General features: G+C 38.8%; 1 protein-coding gene across 7 annotated transcripts in view; it reads right to left on the reverse strand.

The window, feature by feature from the left end:
* Positions 1–508: 508 nt before the first annotated feature.
* Positions 509–24938, reverse strand: part of LOC128687046 (uncharacterized) — a 54936-nt gene continuing 30506 nt past the window's right edge. For all 7 annotated transcript variants that reach the window (XM_070082512.1, XM_070082513.1, XM_070082508.1 and 4 more), the window contains one exon: positions 509–10392. In XM_070082512.1, coding sequence (XP_069938613.1) covers positions 9808–10392 — 585 coding nt within the window. In that variant the 3' untranslated portion in view covers positions 509–9807. The remainder of the gene's footprint in view (positions 10393–24938) is intronic.

Below are 24938 nucleotides of genomic sequence, written 5' to 3' on the forward strand. Positions count from 1 at the left end.
AGAGAGAATGGAGCGAAACAGAATGACTTCAAGAGTGTATCAGTCTGTAGTGGAAGGAAGGCGGGGTAGGGGTCGGCCTAGGAAGGGTTGGAGGGAGGGGGTAAAGGAGGTTTTGTGTGCGAGGGGCTTCGACTTCCAGCAGGCATGCGTGAGCGTGTTTGATAGGAGTGAATGGAGACAAGTGGTTTTTAATACTTGACGTGCTGTTGGAGTGTGAGCAAAGTAACATTTATGAAGGGATTCAGGGAAACCGGCAGGCCGGACTTGAGTCCTGGAGATGGGAAGTACAGTGCCTGCACTCTGAAGGAGGGGTGTTAATGTTGCAGTTTAAAAACTGTAGTGTAAAGCACCCTTCTGGCAAGACAGTGATGGAGTGAATGATGGTGAAAGTTTTTCTTTTTCGGGCCACCCTGCCTTGGTGGGAATCGGCCAGTGTGATAATAACAATAATAACAAATATATATATATATATATATATATATATATATATATATATATATATATGCGCCTCGGTGGGAGACGACCGACTTGTTGAAAAAAAAAAATATATATATTATGGGGCTAATAACCCCTTCTCCTGTATAAGTTACTAAATTTAAAAAGAAAATCTTAAGTTTTTTCTTTTTAGGTCACCCTGCCTCAGTGGGATATGGTCAGTTTGTTGAGGAAAAAAAAATATATATTACATTTATATAATTATAGTGAGAGAGAGAGAGACATAAGAATAAATAGGTATACAAGATATAATATAGGGCACAATGAGAACAATTTATTAGTGCATTAGTAGACAAAAGATTAATGGGTAGGTTTCTCGATAAATGTGTTTAAGAGGAGCAACAGATACGTATGTCTATCATTATTTAGCAGTAGCTACAGTAAGAATAAGGGGATAGATTGAGTGCAAGAAGATTAGCACCAGTGGGTAAGAGAGAAGTGAAAACAAACAAGGATATAGTTTTGGAAACATATGCACTATTGGGAATAAGGTGGGATAGAGAAAGTGTAGAAATGAGGTATGGGGTAAATTTAAGAAAATGTAACTAGTGTGCAGCAGTCTGTGGGTATAGGAGGTGTGTAGGTGGGAAGAGCAGCAATTAGTTGAATGACATAAATAGAGTAGTAAGGGAGAAAAAATGGCAAATGATTAGTTTTTACAAAGTAAAAATGACAGACTGGAGGTAGAGTACATGGAAAGGAAGAAAGGGGTTAAGAACAGTATGGGAGTGCAAATTAGAGTCAATGAGAGAATAGGTCTTATCAGCATATTGATGAGAATAAGCTGCTGTTCTGGAGAGAGATCAATAAGAAAGCCTGGAGAGCAAATAGACTTAGCAATTACAAACAAGAGAAAAAATGTTATATGGGGAGGTTGAGGTACTGGAAGGACAGAGGCTATTTTGACTAGTTGTTGCTGCTTTAACCCCTCTTGTTTTAAACAAAAGGGGTTAAAGCAGCTGGAATAGATGGGGGTTAAGACAGATGTTAAATGTTGATGTGGCTGCCGTGCTCGTTCAATATATGCTTTAAAGAGAAGGTACCAAAGGACTGGCAGAGGTCGTGCATAGTTCCCATGTATAAGGGAAAGAGGGATGAAAGGATGTAAGAATTATAAGGGGATAAGCCTTCTGTATATATCAGGTAATAGGCCTTCTGAATATATCAGGTAATATTTACAGTAGAGTTATTGTTTAAAGGGTTAGAGGTAAAAATAAAGTAGAATTGCAGAGGAGCAGGGAGGATTTAGAAAAGGTATGGTATGTGTAGCCCAAGTGTTTATATTGAAGCATATAAGTGTGCAGTCCTCAGATAAGAGTAAAGAGCTGCTTGTTGCATTCATGGATTTAGAAAAGGTGTTATAGGATTGATAGGGGTACGATGTGGTCAATGCTGCAAATACTATATGGAATATGAGGCAGATTAAAGCAATTAAGACTTTTTATGCAGCGAGGCACAGATTAGGGTATGTAGGAGGGAGGACCATTTCACAGCGAAAGTAGGACTTATGGATGTGTGATGTCACCTTGGGTAACATGTTTATAGATGGGGTTGTGAAAGAAGTGAATGCTTAGGTGTTGGGAAGGGGTGCAGGATTAAAAGATGTTGGGTCTGATGCAAGTGAGTTATCCCAGTTGCACTTCAATGATAAAAATTTCTAAACACAAGTTATGAAGGTTTGTGGACAAGTTTGGGAAGGTATGTAAAGAAGGAAATTAAAAGTAAATGTAAAAAAAGAGCAAGGTGGTGAAAGGAGTAACAAAAAAGTCCAGGCAACGATAGGTGACTATCAAATTTGAAGGAGTATAGAGAAAGTGGATCTGGGAGTGGACATCTTCGTAGATGGGTCTATGAAAGAAAAAGTGAACAACAGGATAGAGAGGGGGAAGGGGTGAAAGATGTCTATCTATGAAGGCAAAAAAGGAACATAACAGAGTACAGTAGTACTAGCACTTTTATATGGGTGTGAAGCATGGGCTTTGAATGTTGCATCAAGAAAGAGGCTAGAAGACATACATGTTACATCTGAGGGCAATGTGTGGAGTGACTCTCATGCAGACAATTCAGAGCACAAATTAAGAGACTGTGGGGTTACCAAAAGTATAATTCAGGGGCTGAGGTGGTGGTGGTGTTGAGGAATAGGTTGACAAACAAGAGTGTATAAATCTGGGGTAGAAGGTAGGAGGGAAGGGGTCATTCCAGGAGCAACTGGAGAAAGGAGGTACAAGAGACTGAGTTTTAGGGGCTTGAGCATCCAGCAGACTTCGTGTGAAGGTGTTAGATAAGAGTGCAGGTAGACAAGTGTTTGGTGTGTGAGCAGAGTAACTTATGAAGGGATTCCAGTTTGCCAGACTCTAGTCCTAGATATGTTAAGGGCAGTGCCTACACTCTGAAGGAGGGGTGGAGATGTTCCAACTGAAGGGAAATCTGAGTATGTCAGCACACTTCTGGTTAAATAGGGATTAAATATATATTGATTAATGTGTTTTCTTTAGGTCACTGTGCCTTGGCAGGAGATGGCCACCGAGTTTAAAAAAATATATACATACACAAATTCAACAGCTATCTCTCACCAAGGCAGGGTAACCCAAAGCAAAAAACACACTCACCAACATTTGTTCAAATGCCAACTTTCCAGAAGTGTGCTGACATCACAAGGAAATTACCCTTCAATCCCAACATCCCACACTTCCTTCAAAGTGCAAGTGCTGCCTTTCCCACCTGCAGGACTTGGATTTAGCTAGCCAGTTTCTCAGAATTCTGTCATAAAAGTTACCCCTGTTCACACTCCAACAGTACGTTCATTAAAAACCACTCGTCTCCAACCACTCTCAGCTAACACCTTCACACAAGCCTGGTGGATACTCAAGCCCCTAAAATTCAAAGCCTCTTTTACCTTTTACCTAGTGTATAAACACTATACATTACATATATGCAAACACACACATTAGCTGCATATACTATATACTTAAGACTCGCTGAGCTGTGCTTGTGTGCTGAGTTCCAGTCTCTGTGTATAAGTGTGTATAAAAATACACAGTCACACAAAATAAGCTCCAGTTTCAGGATAATTTAAAGTTCATTATGAAAGAAAAGAAAATATTTGAGTTTCATCAACACCATCTTTCACTACCTAGACTAGACATTTGGACGGTCAGTGACAGAAATCCACCTGTCACACCAAAAACTCTGAACAAAAGGAGGTTAAATCATCAGCAAATCAAAAAGAAAAGCATTGCCTCTTATTTACTTTATACTTAATAATGTCATATCTGACATTTTGGGCATAGTTATCCATTCAAAAGCTTCAACAATTTCATAACTACATGTTGATCATGTAAGAAAATATAAAAATGATAATTATAACTATAAGTAGTATTCATAAGAGTGATTGGTGAGTCAACGGACCCATATAGTAAACCTGTAAAGGAGCCAAATGTGACCTGCCACTCAGTAGCATATTAATAAGTCCGCATATTTTTACATTGTTCTGTACAGTCTTTCAAACATACATTATAAAAATGCAAATGCACAATTACACTTTGTAAACAGCTAAACCAAACCTAGGAGTGTCAACAGGGTAAGATATAGCCAAGCAACCACACTTATTTAAAAAAAAAAATTAGATTTTTTTTTAAATTTCATAACATTATTCACTTAATATCCTCCTCTATTAGAAAATAGCATTAACAAGTACAACTAAGTGGAAATTCTATAGTTGAATCGTTTTTATTATTTGGATAGCAGAAATCTACATTATTTATAGCATACTCTGCAATTAACAAGACTGATTTTAATTTGAAATGCCCATTGCAAAGAATGATACAGACAGTCTGTTAAGAAGTTTTCCCTTTACAGAAATTTAACAAATGTATAATTAAGACAACTGCAATAAATGACATTCATAGGTGAAAACACATAATTAAGCCTTTTATCATCACAAAGTTGGCTGATAAACAGGTACTGTTCAGCAGATTATATCTTACACTCCCTTCAAGGGAGGTGCCTGGATGCTGATGAAAGGTTCTAGACACAAGGAATTGGAGTTATCCTCCTCTTCCTCAGATCAAACCCGATTTCCTGTTATTCTTAAAGCACTATATGATCTTTGTAGGTTAAGCACTTCTCCATGATTAAATAATATATCAATCAGTCAAATCAGTAACCTAAAATATAAATATTAGAACTTGAAAGAACTAGTTAATAACACCACACCAGATTGTCAAGAACACAACATACACAAAATAACATTCAAATTTGGTAAAAAAAATCTAATACTAAATCTAAGCATATTTTAAAGCCAAGATATGATCTTAATATGAACTGCCTTGTAGCATAATATCAAGCATAAATAATCACCACCACCTCACATATAAACAAATACTAATCAATTTAATATATGAAGAAATTAAGATTTGCAATTTTATCCTGATAATCCAGTCATGGTATGTACTAATGTAGTGTAATTTGCTAACTCCAAAAAACACCCTAATGGCAAAATTTACCCAAACACTTCAAAGGTACTGTAATAATAATAATAATAATAATAATAATAATAATAAAAAAAGACAAAATGGGGTTTGTATAAGTTATGTGGATTCTTCTAGAAGCAAAACCCTCATGACAAAAAAATCAACTGGCTATGACTTCTTGATAGGGTATCAGTCAATTTTAACCCTTAAGTGGTCCAAACGTAGATCTATGTTTGTAAAGCTAGCTCTCCAAATGTATATCTACGTTTTATTTTTCCTGCCTCCAAATTTGGCATGATTGGCCTGGGATGCCTGGTCAGCATAGAATGGGCCTTAAAGGAGGGGTTTCGGATATTGGCAGTTTGGAGAGGTATGTTATATATCATTATATATGCTTCTATGCTGTTGTATCTGGGCACCTCTGCAAAGGCAGTGATTGTGTGAGTGAGATGAAAGTGTTGAATGATGATGAAAGTATTTTCTTTTTGGGTCACCCTGCCTTGGTGGGAGATGGCCAACTTGTTGAAAAAAAAAAAATCTACAAGCACTGTATAGCACTTTGCCTGGAATTTTGGGTTATTCTAGGTAATTTACATTATGTATAATTGTACTTGTGTGCTTACTTGTGAGAGACAGACAGATACAGACAGAGAAAGAGCCAAAGTCAGTCAGCCAGCTAGCCAGCATGCTGAATACATATTACACGTTCCAGAATCGTTTCTATTTACTTAAGGCGTAGGTTATTGGACATTCTGGCAGGATGGCACTGCCAGTGGTATCAGAAATGAAAGGATGTTGCACATGGGCTATTATTGAGGTTTTTGATATTTCCTTGACCAATTGTGGCAACATCTATCTCAAAGCCACTAAACTCTGGGTCAGCATCACTTTACTCTTAAAAGGGGAGCGTTACTACAACATGACATCAGTGAATCCCTGGTGTCTGCCATGCTGTTTGCTCTAGCTTGCACTCAATTGAACTGGTGCTCCCACAGGGTACTAAATGTTCCCAGATTTTTTTTTAATAATGCACACACACTGAGTGTTAAGGTGCAGGCATTGTACTTCCCATTTCCAGTAGTCAAGTCCGGCTATATAAAAATAACCGGTTTCCCTGTATCCCTTCACTAAATATTACCCTGCTCACACTCCAACAGCTCATCAGGTCCCAAAAACCATTCATCCCCATTCACTCCTATCTAACACGCTCACACATGCTTGCTGGAAGTCAAAACCCCTCGCCCAAAAAACCTCCTTTACCCCCTCCCTCCACCCTTTTCGAGGACGACCCCTACCCCGCCTTCCTTCCCCTACAGATTTATATGCTCTCCAAGTCATTCTACTTTGATACATTATCTCTAAATGACCAAACCACCTCAACAACCTCTCTGACTAATACTTTTAGTAATTCCACACCTCCTAATTTCCACACTCTGAATTTTCTGCATAATATTTATACCACACATTGCCCTTCGACAGGACATCTCCACTGCCTCCAGCCACCTCCTTGCTGCAGCATTTGCAACCCAAGCTTCACACCCATATCAGTGTGTTGGTACCACTATACTTTTGTACATTCCCTTCTTTGCCTCCATGGATAACATTTTGTCTCCAGATACCTCAATACACCACTCACCTTTTTTCCTTCATCAATTCTATGGTTAACCTCATCCTTCATAAACCCATCCGCTGACACACTCCCAAATATCTGAAAACATTCACTTCTTCCATACACCCTCTCTCCAGTGTGATATCCTATTTTTCTTTATCTAAATCATTTGATACCCTTATCACCTTACTCTTATCTATGTTCATGATGCAAGTAATATGCATTTTCACTTGCTCAGGAATCAGGGAGCGGCTCGTAAACCAACAGGTTTATGAGCTGCTCTGAGACAGAGACAATCAAACGGAAAGACACACACACAGGCAGACAGTCAGATAAGCAGAGCTGGACAGACAGAGACATGTTTGTGTATAACAGTGAAAACAAATAAAGACAGGGTTCCCTGGAGTAGTGTACGTTCATCAAGTGTTACTGCACTGTCAGCAGTTTACTGACACTCGTCATAAACACCATGCTTCAAGAAGTTTCATATATGCTCCAGCATGTCTAAAACATTGCCGAGACCTATAAATACTTTGTATATATTTCTAGACAATAGTAAATGACCAAGGCAGGTGAAAATGTTCATCTGTCGGTGTGATTGTGACTATCTGAGTACTATTTCAGTACCTAATATTAGTGTCAGAACAAAGATTGGCTATAAAATCACAAGAACTATTATAAATTGTAATTATCAGAACATAATTACATAAATTAAAATAAAAACGAGAAAAAAAGTGTATCGGCAACACTTCTGCAAGTGGCAGGACTTGATGTTGCCATCAGGTGAGCATCCAGCACCAACTTCACGGGCTTATACCTCTGTGAGTACTGACCCTAAAAATTTTTTTTATCCTATAACGTGTAGAAAAAAGGGGTTTTCATTAAAAAAAAAAAAAAAATTATTTGGAGTGCTACGCTGGTGAACATAGATCTACGTTTGGACAGTTTAAGCTCACGATGGACTGAAACGTCGTCGTAAGCGGGTTATTTGTGTAATGCTGCAATGAATACAAAATTTAAATGGTATCACATAAAAAGCCTGATATTCCAAAACAAATTCAAATCACTGTATGCTACACAAGACAAATCACATTTAATTTACTGAATATCAGAAGACCCTCATACAAGACGGTAGTTACATTCCTTAAAAAAAAAAAAAAAAAAAAAAAAAAAAAAAATTCTCGCACAAAAACATGCTATGCAAATTTAAGAACACAAGGGAAAAATAGGGTTATTTTAATGGGTTTCCTAGAAATGCCAAACAATCTGACACCTTGCATTGTAAATGATGTTGCTTGTTGGTTTATAAATATTTGTACTCAAATCCCTCAAATCCTAAATAAAAACTTAAGTTACTAAATAAACTCGCTTAACAAGGCCTCGGGTAAGATAGTGTTTGACATAGTATACCATCTATTCTCCCGGAAAACATGGACAAGGCTGATACATCACTAGTGACTATTATAAATTTAATATATAATCTTACCTTTGAAGGCTCTAGAGAATGTTCCTACCCTCGTATCCTGACCCTAGGTCAGTTAGCAAGAAAGAATACTGTCCTATCTCAAATCTTTTTATTTTCCTACAGATGCATAAGTGTTTGGAGACTGTTATGTACTGTAGTTCATATGAACAGTCGACACGTGGGTCATCTGGTTTATTAGCTGACATCGCTTATGCATTTCATTCTATTTTCTCATTCATAATAGTGACAAGGAATCATTTTATTCTCTTGCTTGTTGATAAAGAAGTGTTTGGAGATGGTTGTGTGACTGCTGAGCTATACAAGGTTGCAAGATGTGTTTCATCACCTGCCCCTCTTTATACATTATTCACTATACCATTTTCTCTTTTATAATAGTATCAAAATGCATTTTATCCTTCCTTAAACTTCTTGTTCTCTTGCTTGTTGATAAACAAATGTTTGGAGATGGTTAAGTGACTATTGAGAGGCAGACAAATGTGAGACCTCTATTTAGGTTTTATCAGCCATGATGTCCTACATAAATTTGTGCCATAATTTCTCAAATACGTTATCACAAAAATGTGCTACATAACTGCGCCTTTTATTTGGGTCTACTGTACTATAAAAAGCAAGGTATTAAAAACAATCTGTAAATTGTCAAGTGTAGGGTTTCAGATCCTCTACATAATTTTACATATAAATGCAATGTTCTGGTTGTTAATATAAATTGTGAAGAATGTCAAGTATAACAAATATATTAATTTTTACTGTTCAGGCACTAAAAAAGTACATGTTACTTGAAACAAAAACATATTCATCTCGATTTAAGATTATCCCATCTTCAATAAGTTTTCAAATCTTTAAACAAGTCACTTAAGTCATTTCCCACTTAATTAGATTGTCAAATATGCACTTAACTATGTAGCATTGTTATTCAAGCCTGTACTGCTATGTTTCTAACACATGTACAATGACAAACTGTTCCTGAATAACTGTGACCTAGAAGCAAACTGAATATCAGTTACACATTTAAATAATTTTTGGTAAGCATTATTATTTAGATTTCATTTACAGAAAACTGGCAAAAAATTCTTTAACATTTCTTTAAATTCAGGGATTCTATTGCTTCTCTATATATTTTTAAATCGTGTTATAATTAAGTTCTCTATTATTCTTATTCAATTACAAAACCATATGCTAGTCCCCAACTGATGACAACTGAACTTTCAACAGTGATAATCAACAACTACACTAACACTTTAAAATAAATTTCACTTTATCCCCTGACTTTTTAATATCTGATATTCTGAAATATTGTTTAGATCAGTCATCATCACTGGAGGAAAATTCCTTGAATTGTACACTCTTGAGATTGACAGTGAGATCTCTCATGAAATTTAATAGCAATATCAAAACAGTTAACAGTCATATAACTAAGTAAAAAAATTATACACAAGAGGTAACATCACCAGGAAAATTTGTTCACACCTTATGTTGCATCCCTAACATATCACCCCTGCCACTAGCCTTTCTTTGGCACAATGAAAAGTCAGGTACTATATCAATTTCTCTGAGCTGAGCCATGTTAATTTCACTTTGATTAATCTATATTTTTATCTAGCTTCCAGTTTCTGATTTTATTCAGCACTAAATCTAAAGGCCAAAATATTGAAGGTCTTGTGACAAAATACCTTCATACACCTAGGGCTCTCTGGCTGAAGTATTAACAGCTGTCAAAATTTGCAGGCCTATACAAACATGTTTCATCACTCATCTGTAGGATTGGTAACTGGCTGAAGAATATTTGGTGAGGTAAATGTTGAAAGGTCAGTGAGGCTGCCAGAACTACTGTCATCACCATCTCCATCTTCAGGTTGCCTACTAGCAACCATAACTGGTTTTTCATTGATCTCTTTGCTTTTGACATTATCCTTTTTAATATCAACAACTTTTCTCTTAACATCATTTTCACTAATGCTTCTATCACTTCCAATTCTGAAATAGTCTCTGTAAGGTTGAACTTTGGTTGCTACTACAGCTGGGGTCTCAGGTTGTACAATAAAGTCTCTCGTAATCGGAGCTAACCCTTCTTTACGGCGCCTCTTCTCCATGATTGCCATTCGAATGCGTTCTCGCCTGTGCTTGAGAACCGGGCATGTTCTCTCTGAGTGTAAAGTGTATGCCATAATAGAGAAGACTCTCTTACCACAATGATTGCAGGAGAAAGTGCAACAGCAGTCTTTGGTATAGTTGCAGCGATCACACACTATCTCTTCCTGGGGTTTCTCACGCTCTTTGCTTAGACGACGTCTCTTGGGCGTGTCTGACAAATGTGGGGTTGATGGAGAGTCCTGCAATCCACAATGTATTTAGTGATACATCATGGCTAACTACTTTTAAGAAAATATCTTAATACCAAAATGTAAATTATCATAAAACACCTATGTACCATTCAATAAAATATAAAGGCCTCATTAAAATTACAGTCCAGTAAACTTTTCATTTACTGGACCTCTAGTTACCTGACTATGGAAATATAGAACAAAATCTGCTGGGGTCAATAGATTTGGTAATTATGTAGAGTCCTTTGGCTGATGAATTGATAATTATTGCTACAATCATAGCAAGGCAATCTTTTCCCAATTGTTAAATTCTGAGGTCCACTTCAATAGAAAAATGTATTACTGTTTCAATGCTTAACCCTTTCAGGGTCGGAACCCCTTGATCTGAAACTTGGTCTCAGGGTTAAAAAAAAAAAAAAAAAAAAAAAAAAATTTCCAAAGGCAATGAAACGAAAAGCACAAAATTTGATAAAAACAAAAAACTTACGGAATTACGCTCTCGCAACGTTAGCAGTCTCAGCAATATTTACGTATCGGCAATTTCTCCCACTTTAAGCCCTATTTTTGGCCAATTCCATTGTTCCAGTCGATCAAACTCTCAGCTATTATGCTGGTATTCCTTCTATTCTATCAATTGAGTACAAGAAACTGCCCATTCAACTATTCCAACTACCCAATAAAGTACACAGAAATTTGGTAATTTGGGCAATTGCACACAAAATAAAAAAATTGCCACTTTCAAAATAGGGTCCAGAGTAAATACAGCCTCTCATCACTTAGCGGCGTACTCGTTTACCGACACCTCGGACTTATGATGGGCTCTCTGACCAGTATTTATACATAAACAATGTATATTATGAGCTGATTTCCTCTATTCTGTTTATTTCAATATACAGTACACTAATTATTTAGGTATGCATACTGGTCAGAGAGCCCATCGTAAGTCTGAGTCGTCGGTAAACAAGTACATCGCTAAGTGAAGAGAGGCTGTAACTGTATAAGTAATGTCAGCGCATTCATGAATGCATATAAGATCGACCAGCTGGACGTGTATTGGACGAGTGACGTAATACGTGTACCCTGGAATATCGGCAAAACTCAAACACTTCCACTAATTTGAGCTCAATTTCAAGCTACTTTCAGTCCCAAAACCAATCAAAATCATGACTATTTCTGTAATACATCTTCCATTCTATCAAACCAGACCAAGAAACCCAGAATACAACCATAAAAGCCATACAAAAAACACCACAGAGTCGCTGTTTTAAACCAAAAACACAGTCGCATATGTTTTCAGTTTAAGCACTGAGTGCTGCAGGATTTTTTTTATGTGGTGCACACTCGCTGCACTGACCCATTCTCTCATATCTAGGCCCAAATTTACTACTCACAGATTATCTGAAAGAGCTGAGCTAATCATGTCAAACAACAGGACAGACCTGTACTTCAAAGCCGTAATACAACAGGACACACTCCAAAAGGGTTAAAGGCTAAATCTGTCCTATAGCCTTTAAGGTACCTTGAACTTACAACTTAAAACATCCCCAAAATTGAGTTGTAACATGGAACACAACCCAGGGCAGCATGGGTTTAGAGCAGGACACTCCTGTCTGTCCCAACTACTGGACTACTACGACAAGGTCCTGGATGTTCTAGAAGACAAACAGAATGCAGATGTAATATACACAGACTTTGCAAAAGCCTTTGACAAGTGTGACCATGGTGTAATAGCGCACAAAATGCATGACAAAGGAATAACAGGATAAGTTGGAAGATGGATCTATAATTTCCTAACAAATAGAACACAAATAGTAGTAGTCAAGTCTGAGGCGGCTAAGGTGAAAAGCTCTGTTCCACAAGGCACAGTATTTGCTCACATCTTGTTTCTCATCCTCATATCGGACATAAACAGGGATATAAGTCACAGCGTCATGTCTTCCTTTGCAGATGACACACGAATTTGCATGACAGTGTCCTTCACTGAAGACAATGCAAGACTCTAGGCGGACATCACCCAAATCTTTGAATGGGCTGCAGAAAACAATATGAAGCTCAATGATGAGAAACTTCAATTACTCCAATATGGAAAACGTGAGGAAATTAAAATTTCATCAGTATAAAACAAATTCCAACTACACAACAGAGTGAAAAACTAATGTCAAAGACCTGGAAGTGATCATGTCGAGGATCTCACCTTCAAGGATCATAACATTGTATCAATCGCATCTGCTAGAAAAATGACAGGATGGATAATGAGAACCTTCAAAACCAGGGATGCCAAGTCCACGATGACATTCTTCAGGTTGCTTGTCCTATTGAGACTGGAATATTGCTACACACTAACAGCACCTTTCAAGGCAGGTGAAATTGCTGACCTAGAAAATGTACAGAGAACCTTCATGGAATGCATAACTGTGATAAAGCACCTCAATTACGGGGAACAATTGAAGATCCTAAACTTTTACTCCCCAGAATGCAAGCAGGAGAGATACGTGATTATATACACTTGGAAAATCCTAGAGGGATTAGTACCAAACTTGCACACGAAAATTACTCCCTACGAAAGCAAAAGACTCGGCAGATAATGCAACATCTCCCCAATGAAAAGCAGGGGTGCCACTAGCACAATAAGAGAACACTAAGTGTGAGGGGGCCCCAAGACTGTTCAACTGTCTCCTAGCATACATATGGGGGATTAGCAATAGACCCCTGGCTGTATTCAAGCAGGCACTGGACAGGCACCTAAAGTCAGTACCTGACCAGCTGGGCTGTGAGTCATACGTTGGACTGTGTGCAGCTAGCGGTGACAGCCAGGTTGATCAGGCCCAGGTCCTCTATGAGGCCTGGTCACAGACTGGGCCGCAGGAGTGCTGACCCCCAGAACTCTCTCCAGGTACATTCCTTAAACTCAAGACTCGTACCCATTTCTTAATATTGCACTCTTGCTTTATTATTACCTTTGCCTTACTGACAGTCTTTCAGCAAGGTAAGGTGACCCAAAATGTGAAACATTTGCAGTCATTCAATCAACTGCTGTCTTGTCAGAATTATATTGACATCACTAGTCCAATAACCCTCCAACTGCAACATCCCCATCCCTCCTTAAGAGTGCACATACTGCCCATCCCATGTCCATAGCTCAAGCCTGGCTAACAAGTTTCCCTGAATCCTTTCACACTGCTTTTATTATAAAATCAATTATGGAATGTAATGCATTCCCATATACTGCAACCTATCTGAGATAACATTATATACTAAAACTTGTATACACCCTTTGTTTGGTAAATACGAAGTCTATGAGTATGAGGGGTCTCCAACTAGTAGGCTTGTGTGTTTGATCAGAGTGAGTTTAGACAAGTGGCCTCTGATGGACATGCTTTTGAGGAGTAAGCAAGGCAACACTTATGAAGAGATTCAGGGAAGCTATTTTGCTGGAGGTGGGAAGGGCAGTGTATGCACTCCAGAGGAAGGGTGGGGATGTTGCAGTTCAGGTGGCCATCTGAATTGTGATGTCAGCACACTTCTGGTAAGACAGACCTTTCCTTGGTGGAAGACGGCCAATGAGATAAAAAAAATTTGCAGACTAGCATAAGCATGGTCAGGATGAATTTTTGTCTTAATAACTAGTATGCCATGTTAAAATTACTTTTCTCTATAAACTGTAGCATTTTCTATACATGTACAGTTTTTTATATTTAATACTAATATTAAATATATGTGAGTGGCACCACTATTGCACAGCCTGTGTGTTTGCAGGGGTGCTTTCCATTCCAGCTAGCCAGCTATGCCTCAGCTGCTATACCACACTTATTCTGCCAGCCATTAATGTCTACATACAATATAGGCAAGTTCCAACAATGCCTGTGAATTAGTTTTGATAGGTTAGTTTTACATAAAGGCATCTGGAAATTATTTAAGTAAAGAACTTATGTTATTAGCTAATTTATATTATTTCATTAGTACTGCTGTATAACTATTTAATAATTTTATATATATATTTTTAAGTGGGAGATGACCGATTTGTTGAAAAAAAAAATTTTAAGTGAATTAATTTGTACTCTTTGGGTCAGTCATTCTTCTTCTTCTTTCAACGCACCAGCCATATCCCACTGAGGTGGGGTGGCCCAAAAGGAAAAACGAAAGTTTCGCCTTTTAAATTTAGTGATATATACAGGAGAAGGGGTTACTAGCCCCTTGCTCCCAGCATTTTAGTCGCCTCTTACGACACGCATGACTTACGGAGGAAGAATTCTGTTCCACTTCCCCATGGAGATAAGAGGAAATAAACAAGAACAAGAACTAGAAAGAAAATAGAAGAAAACCCAGAGGGGTATGTATATATATGCTTGTACAGCAGGCGTGCATGAGCGTGTTCGATAGGAGTGAATGGAGACGAATGGTATTTGGGACCTGACGATCTGTTGGAGTGTGAGCAGGGTAATATTTAGTGAAGGGATTCAGGGAAACCGGTTATTTTTATATAGCCAGACTTGAGTCCTGGAAATGGGAAATACAATGTCTGCACTTTAAAGGAGGGGTTTTGGGATATTAGCAGTTTGGAGGGATATATTGTGTATCTTTATACGTATATGCTTCTAAACTGTTGTGGTCTGAGCACTTCTGCAAAAACAGTGATTATATGTGAGTGAGGTGAAAGTGTTGAATGATGATTAAAGTATTTTCTTTTTGGGGATTTTCCTTCTTTTTGGGTCACCCTGCCTCGGTGGGAGACGGCCGACTTGTTGAAAAAAAAAAAATGTATATGCAGTGTGACTTAAGTGTAAGTAGAAGTAGCAAGACGTACCTGAAATCTTGCATGTTTATGAAACAAAAAAAAGGACACCAGCAATCCTACCATCATGTAAAACAATTACAGGCTTTCGTTTTACACTCACTTGGCAGGACGGTAGTACCTCCCTGGGCGGTTGCTGTCTACCAACCTACTACCTATATGGATCAGTCATACCCCCTATTAAGTTTTAAGTTCCATAAGAGACATCAAATAATATAGTATTAACCATTTAAACTCTAAAAAAAAATATTCAAAATAATTACTGTACAGTTAATATTTTTTTATGAATTGTTATAATTTACAATTACAGTACAGAAAATTTACCTGGTACCTTCACCCTTTACTTGGTATTTTTCATGCAAGTTGGCAGTAAAATCATTGCAGGAACGTGGCACATCTAGTAGCTAACAGATTGATAGGAATGGTTAATGTACTGGATAGTTACTATCCAGTACATTATCCAGTTACTATACAGTAGTAGGTTGGTAGACAGCAACCACCCAGGGAAGTACTACCGTCCTGCCAGATGACTGTGAAACAGAAACCTGTAACTGTTTTGCATGATGGTAGGATTGCTGGTTTCTTTTTCTGTCTCATAAACACGCTAGATAACAGGGATATCTTGCTACTCCTACTTACACTTTGGTCACACTTCACAGACACGCACATGCATATATATATACATACATCTAGGTTTTTCTCCTTTTTCTAAATAGCTCTTGTTCTTCTTTATTTCTTCTATTGTCCATGGGGAAGTGGAAAAGAATCTTTCCTCCGTAAGCCATGCGTGTCGTATGAGGCGACTAAAATGCCGGGAGCAATGGGCTAGTAACCCCTTCTCCTGTAGACACTTACTAAAAAAGAGAAGAAGAAAAACTTTATAAAACTGGGATGCTTAAATGTGCGTGGATGTAGTGCGGATGACAAGAAACAGATGATTGCTGATGTTATGAATGAAAAGAAGTTGGATGTCCTGGCCCTAAGCGAAACAAAGCTGAAGGGGGTAGGAGAGTTTCAGTGGGGGGAAATAAATGGGATTAAATCTGGAGTATCTGAGAGAGTTAGAGCAAAGGAAGGGGTAGCAGTAATGTTAAATGATCAGTTATGGAAGGAGAAAAGAGAATATGAATGTGTAAATTCAAGAATTATGTGGATTAAAGTAAAGGTTGGATGCGAGAAGTGGGTCATAATAAGCGTGTATGCACCTGGAGAAGAGAGGAATGCAGAGGAGAGAGAGAGATTTTGGGAGATGTTAAGTGAATGTATAGGAGCCTTTGAACCAAGTGAGAGAGTAATTGTGGTAGGGGACCTGAATGCTAAAGTAGGAGAAACTTTTAGAGAGGGTGTGGTAGGTAAGTTTGGGGTGCCAGGTGTAAATGATAATGGGAGCCCTTTGATTGAACTTTGTATAGAAAGGGGTTTAGTTATAGGTAATACATATTTTAAGAAAAAGAGGATAAATAAGTATACAAGATATGATGTAGGGCAAAATGACAGTAGTTTGTTGGATTATGTATTGGTAGATAAAAGACTGTTGAGTAGACTTCAGGATGTACATGTTTATAGAGGGGCCACAGATATATCAGATCACTTTCTAGTTGTAGCTACACTGAGAGTAAAAGGTAGATGGGATACAAGGAGAATAGAAGCATCAGGGAAGAGAGAGGTGAAGGTTTATAAACTAAAAGAGGAGGCAGTTAGGGTAAGATATAAACAGCTATTGGAGAGTAGATGCGCTAATGAGAGCATAGGCAATGGGGTCGAAGAGGTATGGGGTAGGTTTAAAAATGTAGTGTTAGAGTGTTCAGCAGAAGTTTGTGGTTACAGGAAAGTGGGTGCGGGAGGGAAGAGGAGCGATTGGTGGAATGATGATGTAAAGAGAGTAGTAAGGGAGAAAAAGTTAGCATATGAGAAGTTTTTACAAAGTAGAAGTGATGCAAGGAGGGAAGAGTATATGGAGAAAAAGAGAGAGGTTAAGAGTGTGGTGAAGCAATGTAAAAAGAGAGCAAATGAGAGAGTGGGTGAGATGTTATCAACAAATTTTGTTGAAAATAAGAAAAAGTTTTGGAGTGAGATTAACAAGTTAAGAAAGCCTAGAGAACAAATGGATTTGTCAGTTAAAAATAGGAGAGGAGAGTTATTAAATGGAGAGTTAGAGGTATTGGGAAGATGGAGGGAATATTTTGAGGAATTGTTAAATGTTGATGAAGATAGGGAAGCTGTGATTTCGTGTATAGGGCAAGGAGGAATAACATCTTGTAGGAGTGAGGAAGAGCCAGTTGTGAGTGTGGGGGAAGTTCGTGAGGCAGTAGGTAAAATGAAAGGGGGTAAGGCAGCCGGGATTGATGGGATAAAGATAGAAATGTTAAAAGCAGGTGGGGATATAGTTTTGGAGTGGTTGGTGCAATTATTTAATAAATGTATGGAAGAGGGTAAGGTACCTAGGGATTGGCAGAGAGCATGCATAGTTCCTTTGTATAAAGGCAAAGGGGATAAAAGAGAGTGCAAAAATTATAGGGGGATAAGTCTGCTGAGTATACCTGGTAAAGTGTATGGTAGAGTTATTATTGAAAGAATTAAGAGTAAGACGGAGAATAGGATAGCAGATGAACAAGGAGGCTTTAGGAAAGGTAGGGGGTGTGTGGATCAGGTGTTTACAGTGAAACATATAAGTGAACAATATTTAGATAAGGCTAAAGAGGTCTTTGTGGCATTTATGGATTTGGAAAAGGCGTATGACAGGGTGGATAGGGGGGCAATGTGGCAGATGTTGCAAGTGTATGGTGTAGGAGGTAGGTTACTGAAAGCAGTGAAGAGTTTTTACGAGGATAGTGAGGCTCAAGTTAGAGTATGTAGGAAAGAGGGAAATTATTTCCCAGTAAAAGTAGGCCTTAGACAAGGATGTGTGATGTCGCCGTGGTTGTTTAATATATTTATAGATGGGGTTGTAAGAGAAGTAAATGCGAGGGTCTTGACAAGAGGCGTGGAGTTAAAAGATAAAGAATCACACACAAATTGGGAGTTGTCACAGCTGCTCTTTGCTGATGACACTGTGCTCTTGGGAGATTCTGAAGAGAAGTTGCAGAGATTGGTGGATGAATTTGGTAGGGTGTGCAAAAGAAGAAAATTAAAGGTGAATACAGGAAAGAGTAAGGTTATGAGGATAACAAAAAGATTAGGTGATGAAAGATTGAATATCAGATTGGAGGGAGAGAGTATGGAGGAGGTGAATGTATTCAGATATTTGGGAGTGGATGTGTCAGCGGATGGGTCTATGAAAGATGAGGTGAATCATAGAATTGATGAGGGAAAAAGAGTGAGTGGTGCACTTAGGAGTCTGTGGAGATAAAGAACTTTGTCCTTGGAGGCAAAGAGGGGAATGTATGAGAGTATAGTTTTACCAACGCTCTTATATGGGTGTGAAGCATGGGTGATGAATGTTGCAGCGAGGAGAAGGCTGGAGGCAGTGGAGATGTCATGTCTGAGGGCAATGTGTGGTGTGAATATAATGCAGAGAATTCGTAGTTTGGAAGTTAGGAGGAGGTGCGGGATTACCAAAACTGTTGTCCAGAGGGCTGAGGAAGGGTTGTTGAGGTGGTTCGGACATGTAGAGAGAATGGAGCGAAACAGAATGACTTCAAGAGTGTATCAGTCTGTAGTGGAAGGAAGGCGGGGTAGGGGTCGGCCTAGGAAAGGTTGGAGGGAGGGGGTAAAGGAGGTTTTGTGTGCGAGGGGCTTGGACTTCCAGGAGGCGTGCGTGAGCGTGTTTGATAGGAGTGAATGGAGACAAATGGTTTTTAATACTTGACGTGCTGTTGGAGTGTGAGCAAAGTAACATTTATGAAGGGGTTCAGGGAAACCGGCAGGCCGGACTTGAGTCCTGGAGATGGGAAGTACAGTGCCTGCACTCTGAAGGAGGGGTGTTAATGTTGCAGTTTAAAAACTGTAGTGTAAAGCACCCTTCTGGCAAGACAGTGATGGAGTGAATGATGGTGAAAGTTTTTCTTTTTCGGGCCACCCTGCCTTGGTGGGAATCGGCCAGTGTGATAATAAAATAAAAATAGTTACTAAATTTCATTGAAAGCCCAAAATTTTGCCATAACATCTGAAAATTTGGTGTGTAGAGCACAACATAGGTGTTAAGATCGTATCTGCACGCCTCTGGCAAGACAGTGATAGTATAAATGATGGTGAAATTTTCTTTTTAGGGCCACCCTGCCTTGGTAGTAGACGACCAGTGTGTTAAAACAAAAAATGTTCATATATTCTCAGGTTGGGAAGTGTCAGATTTGTAAATCTGGAAGCCATAGACTGAGTTAAAACTTTTTTTTTTTTTTTTTTTTTCAACAAGTCGGCCGTCTCCCACCGAGGCAGGGTGACCCAAAAAAGAAAGAAAATCCCCAAAAAGAAAATACTTTCATCATCATTCAACACTTTCACCACACTCGCACATTATCACTGTTTTTGCAGAGGTGCTCAGAATACAACAGTCTAGAAGCATACACATATAAAGATACACAACATATCCCTCCAAACTGCCAATATCCCAAACCCCTCCTTTAAAGTGCAGGCATTGTACTTCCCATTTCCAGGACTCAAGTCCGACTATATGAAAATAACCGGTTTCCCTGAATCCCTTCACTAAATATTACCCTGCTCACACTCCAACAGATCGTCAGGTCCCAAGTACCATTCGTCTCCATTCACTCCTATCTAACACGCTCACGCACGCTTGCTGGAAGTCCAAGCCCCTTACCCACAAAACCTCCTTTACCCCCTCTCTCCAACCCTTTCGAGGACGACCCCTACCCCGCCTTCCTTCCCCTATAGATTTATATGCTTTCCATGTCATTCTACTTTGATCCATTCTCTCTAAATGACCAAACCACCTCAACAACCCCTCCTCTGCCCTCTGACTAATACTTTTATTAACTCCACACCTTCTCCTAATTTCCACACTCCGAATTTTCTGCATAATATTTACACCACACATTGCCCTTAAACAGGACATCTCCACTGCCTCCAACCGTCTCCTCGCTGCTGCATTTACCACCCAAGCTTCACACCCATATAAGAGTGTTGGTACTACTATACTTTCATACATACCCTTCTTTGCCTCCATAGATAACGTTTTTTGACTCCACATATACCTCAACGCACCACTCACCTTTTTTCCCTCATCAATTCTATGATTAACCTCATCCTTCATAAATCCATCCGCTGACACGTCAACTCCCAAGTATCTGAAAACATTCACTTCTTCCATACTCCTCCTCCCCAATTTGATATCCAATTTTTCTTTATCCAAATCATTTGACACCCTCATCACCTTACTCTTTTCTATGTTCACTTTCAACTTTCTACCTTTACACACATTCCCAAACTCATCCACTAACCTTTGCAATTTTTCTTTAGAATCTCCCATAAGCACAGTATCATCAGCAAAAAGTAACTGTGTCAATTCCCATTTTGAATTTGATTCCCCATAATTTAATCCCACCCCTCTCCCAAACACCCTAGCATTTACTTCCTTTACAACCCCATCTATAAATATATTAACCCTTTGAGGGTCGACAGGCCCTCTCCGAAACTCGTTCTCAGGGTCGGCCAAATTTAAAAAAAAAAAAAATTATTTTCTCTTATGAAAAGATAGAGAATCTTTTCCCGATCATAACGACACCAAAAGTTTGAAATTTGATAGAAAACTTACGGAATTATGCTCTCGCAAAGTTAGCGGTCTCGGCGATGTTTACGGATCGGCGATTTTGCCCACTTTGAGCCCCATTTTCGGCCAATTTCACTGTATTAGTCGACAAAAAACATGAATATTTCGCTAGAACTCCATTTTTTCTATCGAATGGGTGCAAGAAACCACCCATTTATAAATTCAACTATCCAGTACAGTGGTCAGAATTTAGCAATTTTGCCAATTTCACACAAATTTCAAAAGATGCCAATTTCGGAATAGGGTCCAGAATAAACAAGAAAGACATTCCTGGCACTAAAATGACATTTCCTCTAGTCATTAGTCACGTCTCAAGGCCCCTCTTATATTCTTTTGCTTTCCACTTTGAATTTTTATTCTCACAAAAAATAAAAGATTTACTGTTATGCAGACTACTGCATTAGTGTAAAAAATGGTATAAATATTATTGGTGCACTTGTGAAAGAATATTTGACTCACCAGTTGACGTGTATTGCACGCTTGGCACGATTTGTTTACTTTTGAAGTTTGGTAAAAATCGAACATTTCTGCTACTTTGAGCTCAATTTCAAGGCACCTTTCATTGTAAAACCAGTCAAAATCATCTCAATTTCAGTAATATGTCTTCCATTCTATAAAATGAGACCAAGAAAACTAGAATACAACAATAAATACTATACGAAAATACACTGCAAAGTCGCTGATTTATTAAAAAAAAATGGAAAAAGTTTTTTTTTTCTCATTATGCACCGTGTGCTGCAGGATTTTTTTTAGACTGTGCACACTGACCACATAGACCCATTCTTTCATATGAAGGCCTACCAGCTTTCTCCCACTAGATTTGAGGTCGCTAGAATTTATGAGTACAGTGGACCCCCGCATAACGATGGCATCACATAGCGATTATTTCGCATACCGCTTACTTTAATTGCAAAAATTTTGCCTCACATACCGCTTAAAAACCCGCTTACCGATTTTCTTCCGAGACGCGCTCACATGTTCCGCCGGTGGCATTGTTTACCAGCCAGCCTCCGCGGTAACATCCAAGCATACAATCGGAATATTTCGTATTATTACAGTGTTTTCGGTGCTTTTTCTGGAAAATAAGTGACCATGGGCCCCAAGAAAGCTTCTAGTGCCAACCCTACAGCAATAAGGGTGAGAATTACAATAGAGATGAAGAAAAAGATCATTGATAAGTATGAAAGTGGAGTGCATGTCTCCGAGCTGGCCAGGTTGTATAATAAACCCCAATCAACCATCGCTACTATTGGTGGTACAGCTGCTGCTGCTGCTGCACTGTCAGCTGCTGCTGCTGCTGTAGCACCGTTGTTGGTGTGGCTTATTGAGAATACCAAGAAACAATTAACCCCAGAGGATTTGCCACCCAGGATAACCCAAAAAAGTCAGTGTCATCGAAGACTGTCTAACTTATTTCCATTGGGGTCCTTAATCTTATCTCCCAGGATGCAACCCACACAAGTCGACTAACACCCAGGTGAACAGGAAAAAATGCCTGGAACTAGTGCTCATATTGGTGAATTTAAAGCCAGCAAAGGTTGGTTTGAGAGATTTAAGAATCGTAGTGGCATACACAGTGTGATAAGGCCTGTTCTGGAAGAAAATGCCAAACAGGACCTACAGTACTCAGGAGGAAAAGGCACTCCCAGGACACAGTGTCTCATCAGTCATTGCTGCATCTTCAATAAAGGTAAGTGTCATTTATTCTTCATTTAGTAGACTAGTACATGCACAATATATACTGTGCATGTACTACTCTACTATTGTGCATGTATCCTTCTCTTTGTGTGTGGGAAAATGTATATTTCATGTGGTAAAATTTTTTTTTTCATACTTTTGGGTGTCTTGCACGGATTAATTTTATTTCCATTATTTCTTATGGGGAAAATTCATTCACATAACGATTATTTCGCATAACAATTACCCCTCTTGCACGGATTAAAATCGTTAACCGGGGGTCCACTGTACTAGTACGTCAAAAACCCCTACGCGTAAGACGTACTAGTACGACGAAAACCCTCAAAGGGTTAAACAACCATGGTGACATTACACATCCCTGTCTAAGACCTACTTTTACCGGGAAGTAGTCTCCCTCTCTTCTACACACCCTAACCTGAGCCTCACTATCCTCATAAAAACTCTTTACAGCATTTAATAACTTACCACCTATTCCATATACTTGCAACATCTGCCACATTGCTCCTCTATCCACTCTATCATATGCCTTTTCTAAATCCATAAATGCAATAAAAACTTCCCTATCTTTATCTAAATACTGTTCACATATATGCTTCAATGTAAACACCTGATCTACACATCCCCTACCCACTCTAAAACCTCCTTGCTCATCCGCAATCCTACATTCTGTCTTACCTCTAATTCTTTCAATTATAACCCTACCGTACACTTTTCCTGGTATACTCAGTAAGCTTATTCCTCTATAATTTTTACAGTCTCTTTTGTCCCCTTTCCCTTTATATAAAGGGACTATACATGCTCTCTGCCAATCCCTAGGTACCTTCCCCTCTTTCATACATTTATTAAACAAAAGTACCAACCACTCCAACACTATATCCCCCCCTGCTTTTAACATTTCTGTCATGATCCCATCAGTTCCAGCTGCTTTACCCCCTTTCATTTTACGTAATGCCTCACGTACCTCCCCCACACTTACATTCTGCTCTTCTTCACTCCTAAAAGATGGTATACCTCCCTGACCAGTGCATGAAATTACTGCCTCTGTTTCTTCCTTAACATTTAAAAGTTCCTCAAAATATTCTCGCCATCTACCCAATACCTCCATCTCCCCATCTACTAACTCCCCTACTCTGTTTTTAACTGACAAATCCATATTTTCCCTAGGCTTTCTTAACTTGTTTAACTCACTCCAAAATTTTTTCTTATTTTCATTAAAATTTCTTGACAGTGCCTCTCCCACTCTATCATCTGCTCTCCTTTTGCACTCTCTCACCACTCTCTTTACCTTTCTTTTACTCTCCATATACTCTGCTCTTCTTATAACACTTCTGCTTTGTAAAAACCTCTCATAAGCTACCTTTTTCTCTTTTATCACACCCTTTACTTCATCATTCCACCAATCACTCCTCTTTCCTCCTGCCCCCACCCTCCTATAACCACAAACTTCTGCCCCACATTCTAATACTGAATTTTTAAAACTATTCCAACCCTCTTCAACCCCCCCCCACTACTCATCTTTGCACTAGCCCACCTTTCTGCCAATAGTCGCTTATATCTCACCCGAACTTCCTCCTCCCTTAGTTTATACACTTTCACCTCCCTCTTACTTGTTGTTGCCACCTTCCTCTTTTCCCATCTACCTCTTACTCTAACTGTAGCTACAACTAAATAATGATCCGATATATCAGTTGCCCCTCTATAAACATGTACATCCTGGAGCCTACCCATCAACCTTTTATCCACCAATACATAATCTAATAAACTACTTTCATTACGTGCTACATCATACCTTGTATATTTATTTATCCTCTTTTTCATAAAATATGTATTACTTATTACCAAATTTCTTTCTACACATAGCTCAATTAAAGGCTCCCCATTTACATTTACCCCTGGAACCCCAAATTTACCTACTACTCCTTCCATAACATTTTTACCCACTTTAGCATTGAAATCCCCAACCACCATTACTCTCACACTTGATTCAAAACTCCCCACGCATTCACTCAACATTTCCCAAAATCTCTCTCTCTCCTCTACACTTCTCTCTTCTCCAGGTGCATACACGCTTATTATAACCCACTTTTCACATCCAATCTTTATTTTACTCCACATAATCCTTGAATTAACACATTTATAGTCCCTCTTTTCCTGCCATAGCTTATCCTTCAACATTATTGCTACTCCTTCTTTAGCTCTAACTCTATTTGAAACCCCTGACCTAATCCCATTTATTCCTCTCCACTGAAACTCTCCCACCCCCTTCAGCTTTGTTTCACTTAAAGCCAGGACATCCAGCTTCTTCTCATTCATAACATCCACAATCATCTCTTTCTTATC

Source organism: Cherax quadricarinatus, chromosome 7, assembly GCF_038502225.1.
Source record: "Cherax quadricarinatus isolate ZL_2023a chromosome 7, ASM3850222v1, whole genome shotgun sequence".
Taxonomy (NCBI): domain Eukaryota; kingdom Metazoa; phylum Arthropoda; class Malacostraca; order Decapoda; family Parastacidae; genus Cherax; species Cherax quadricarinatus.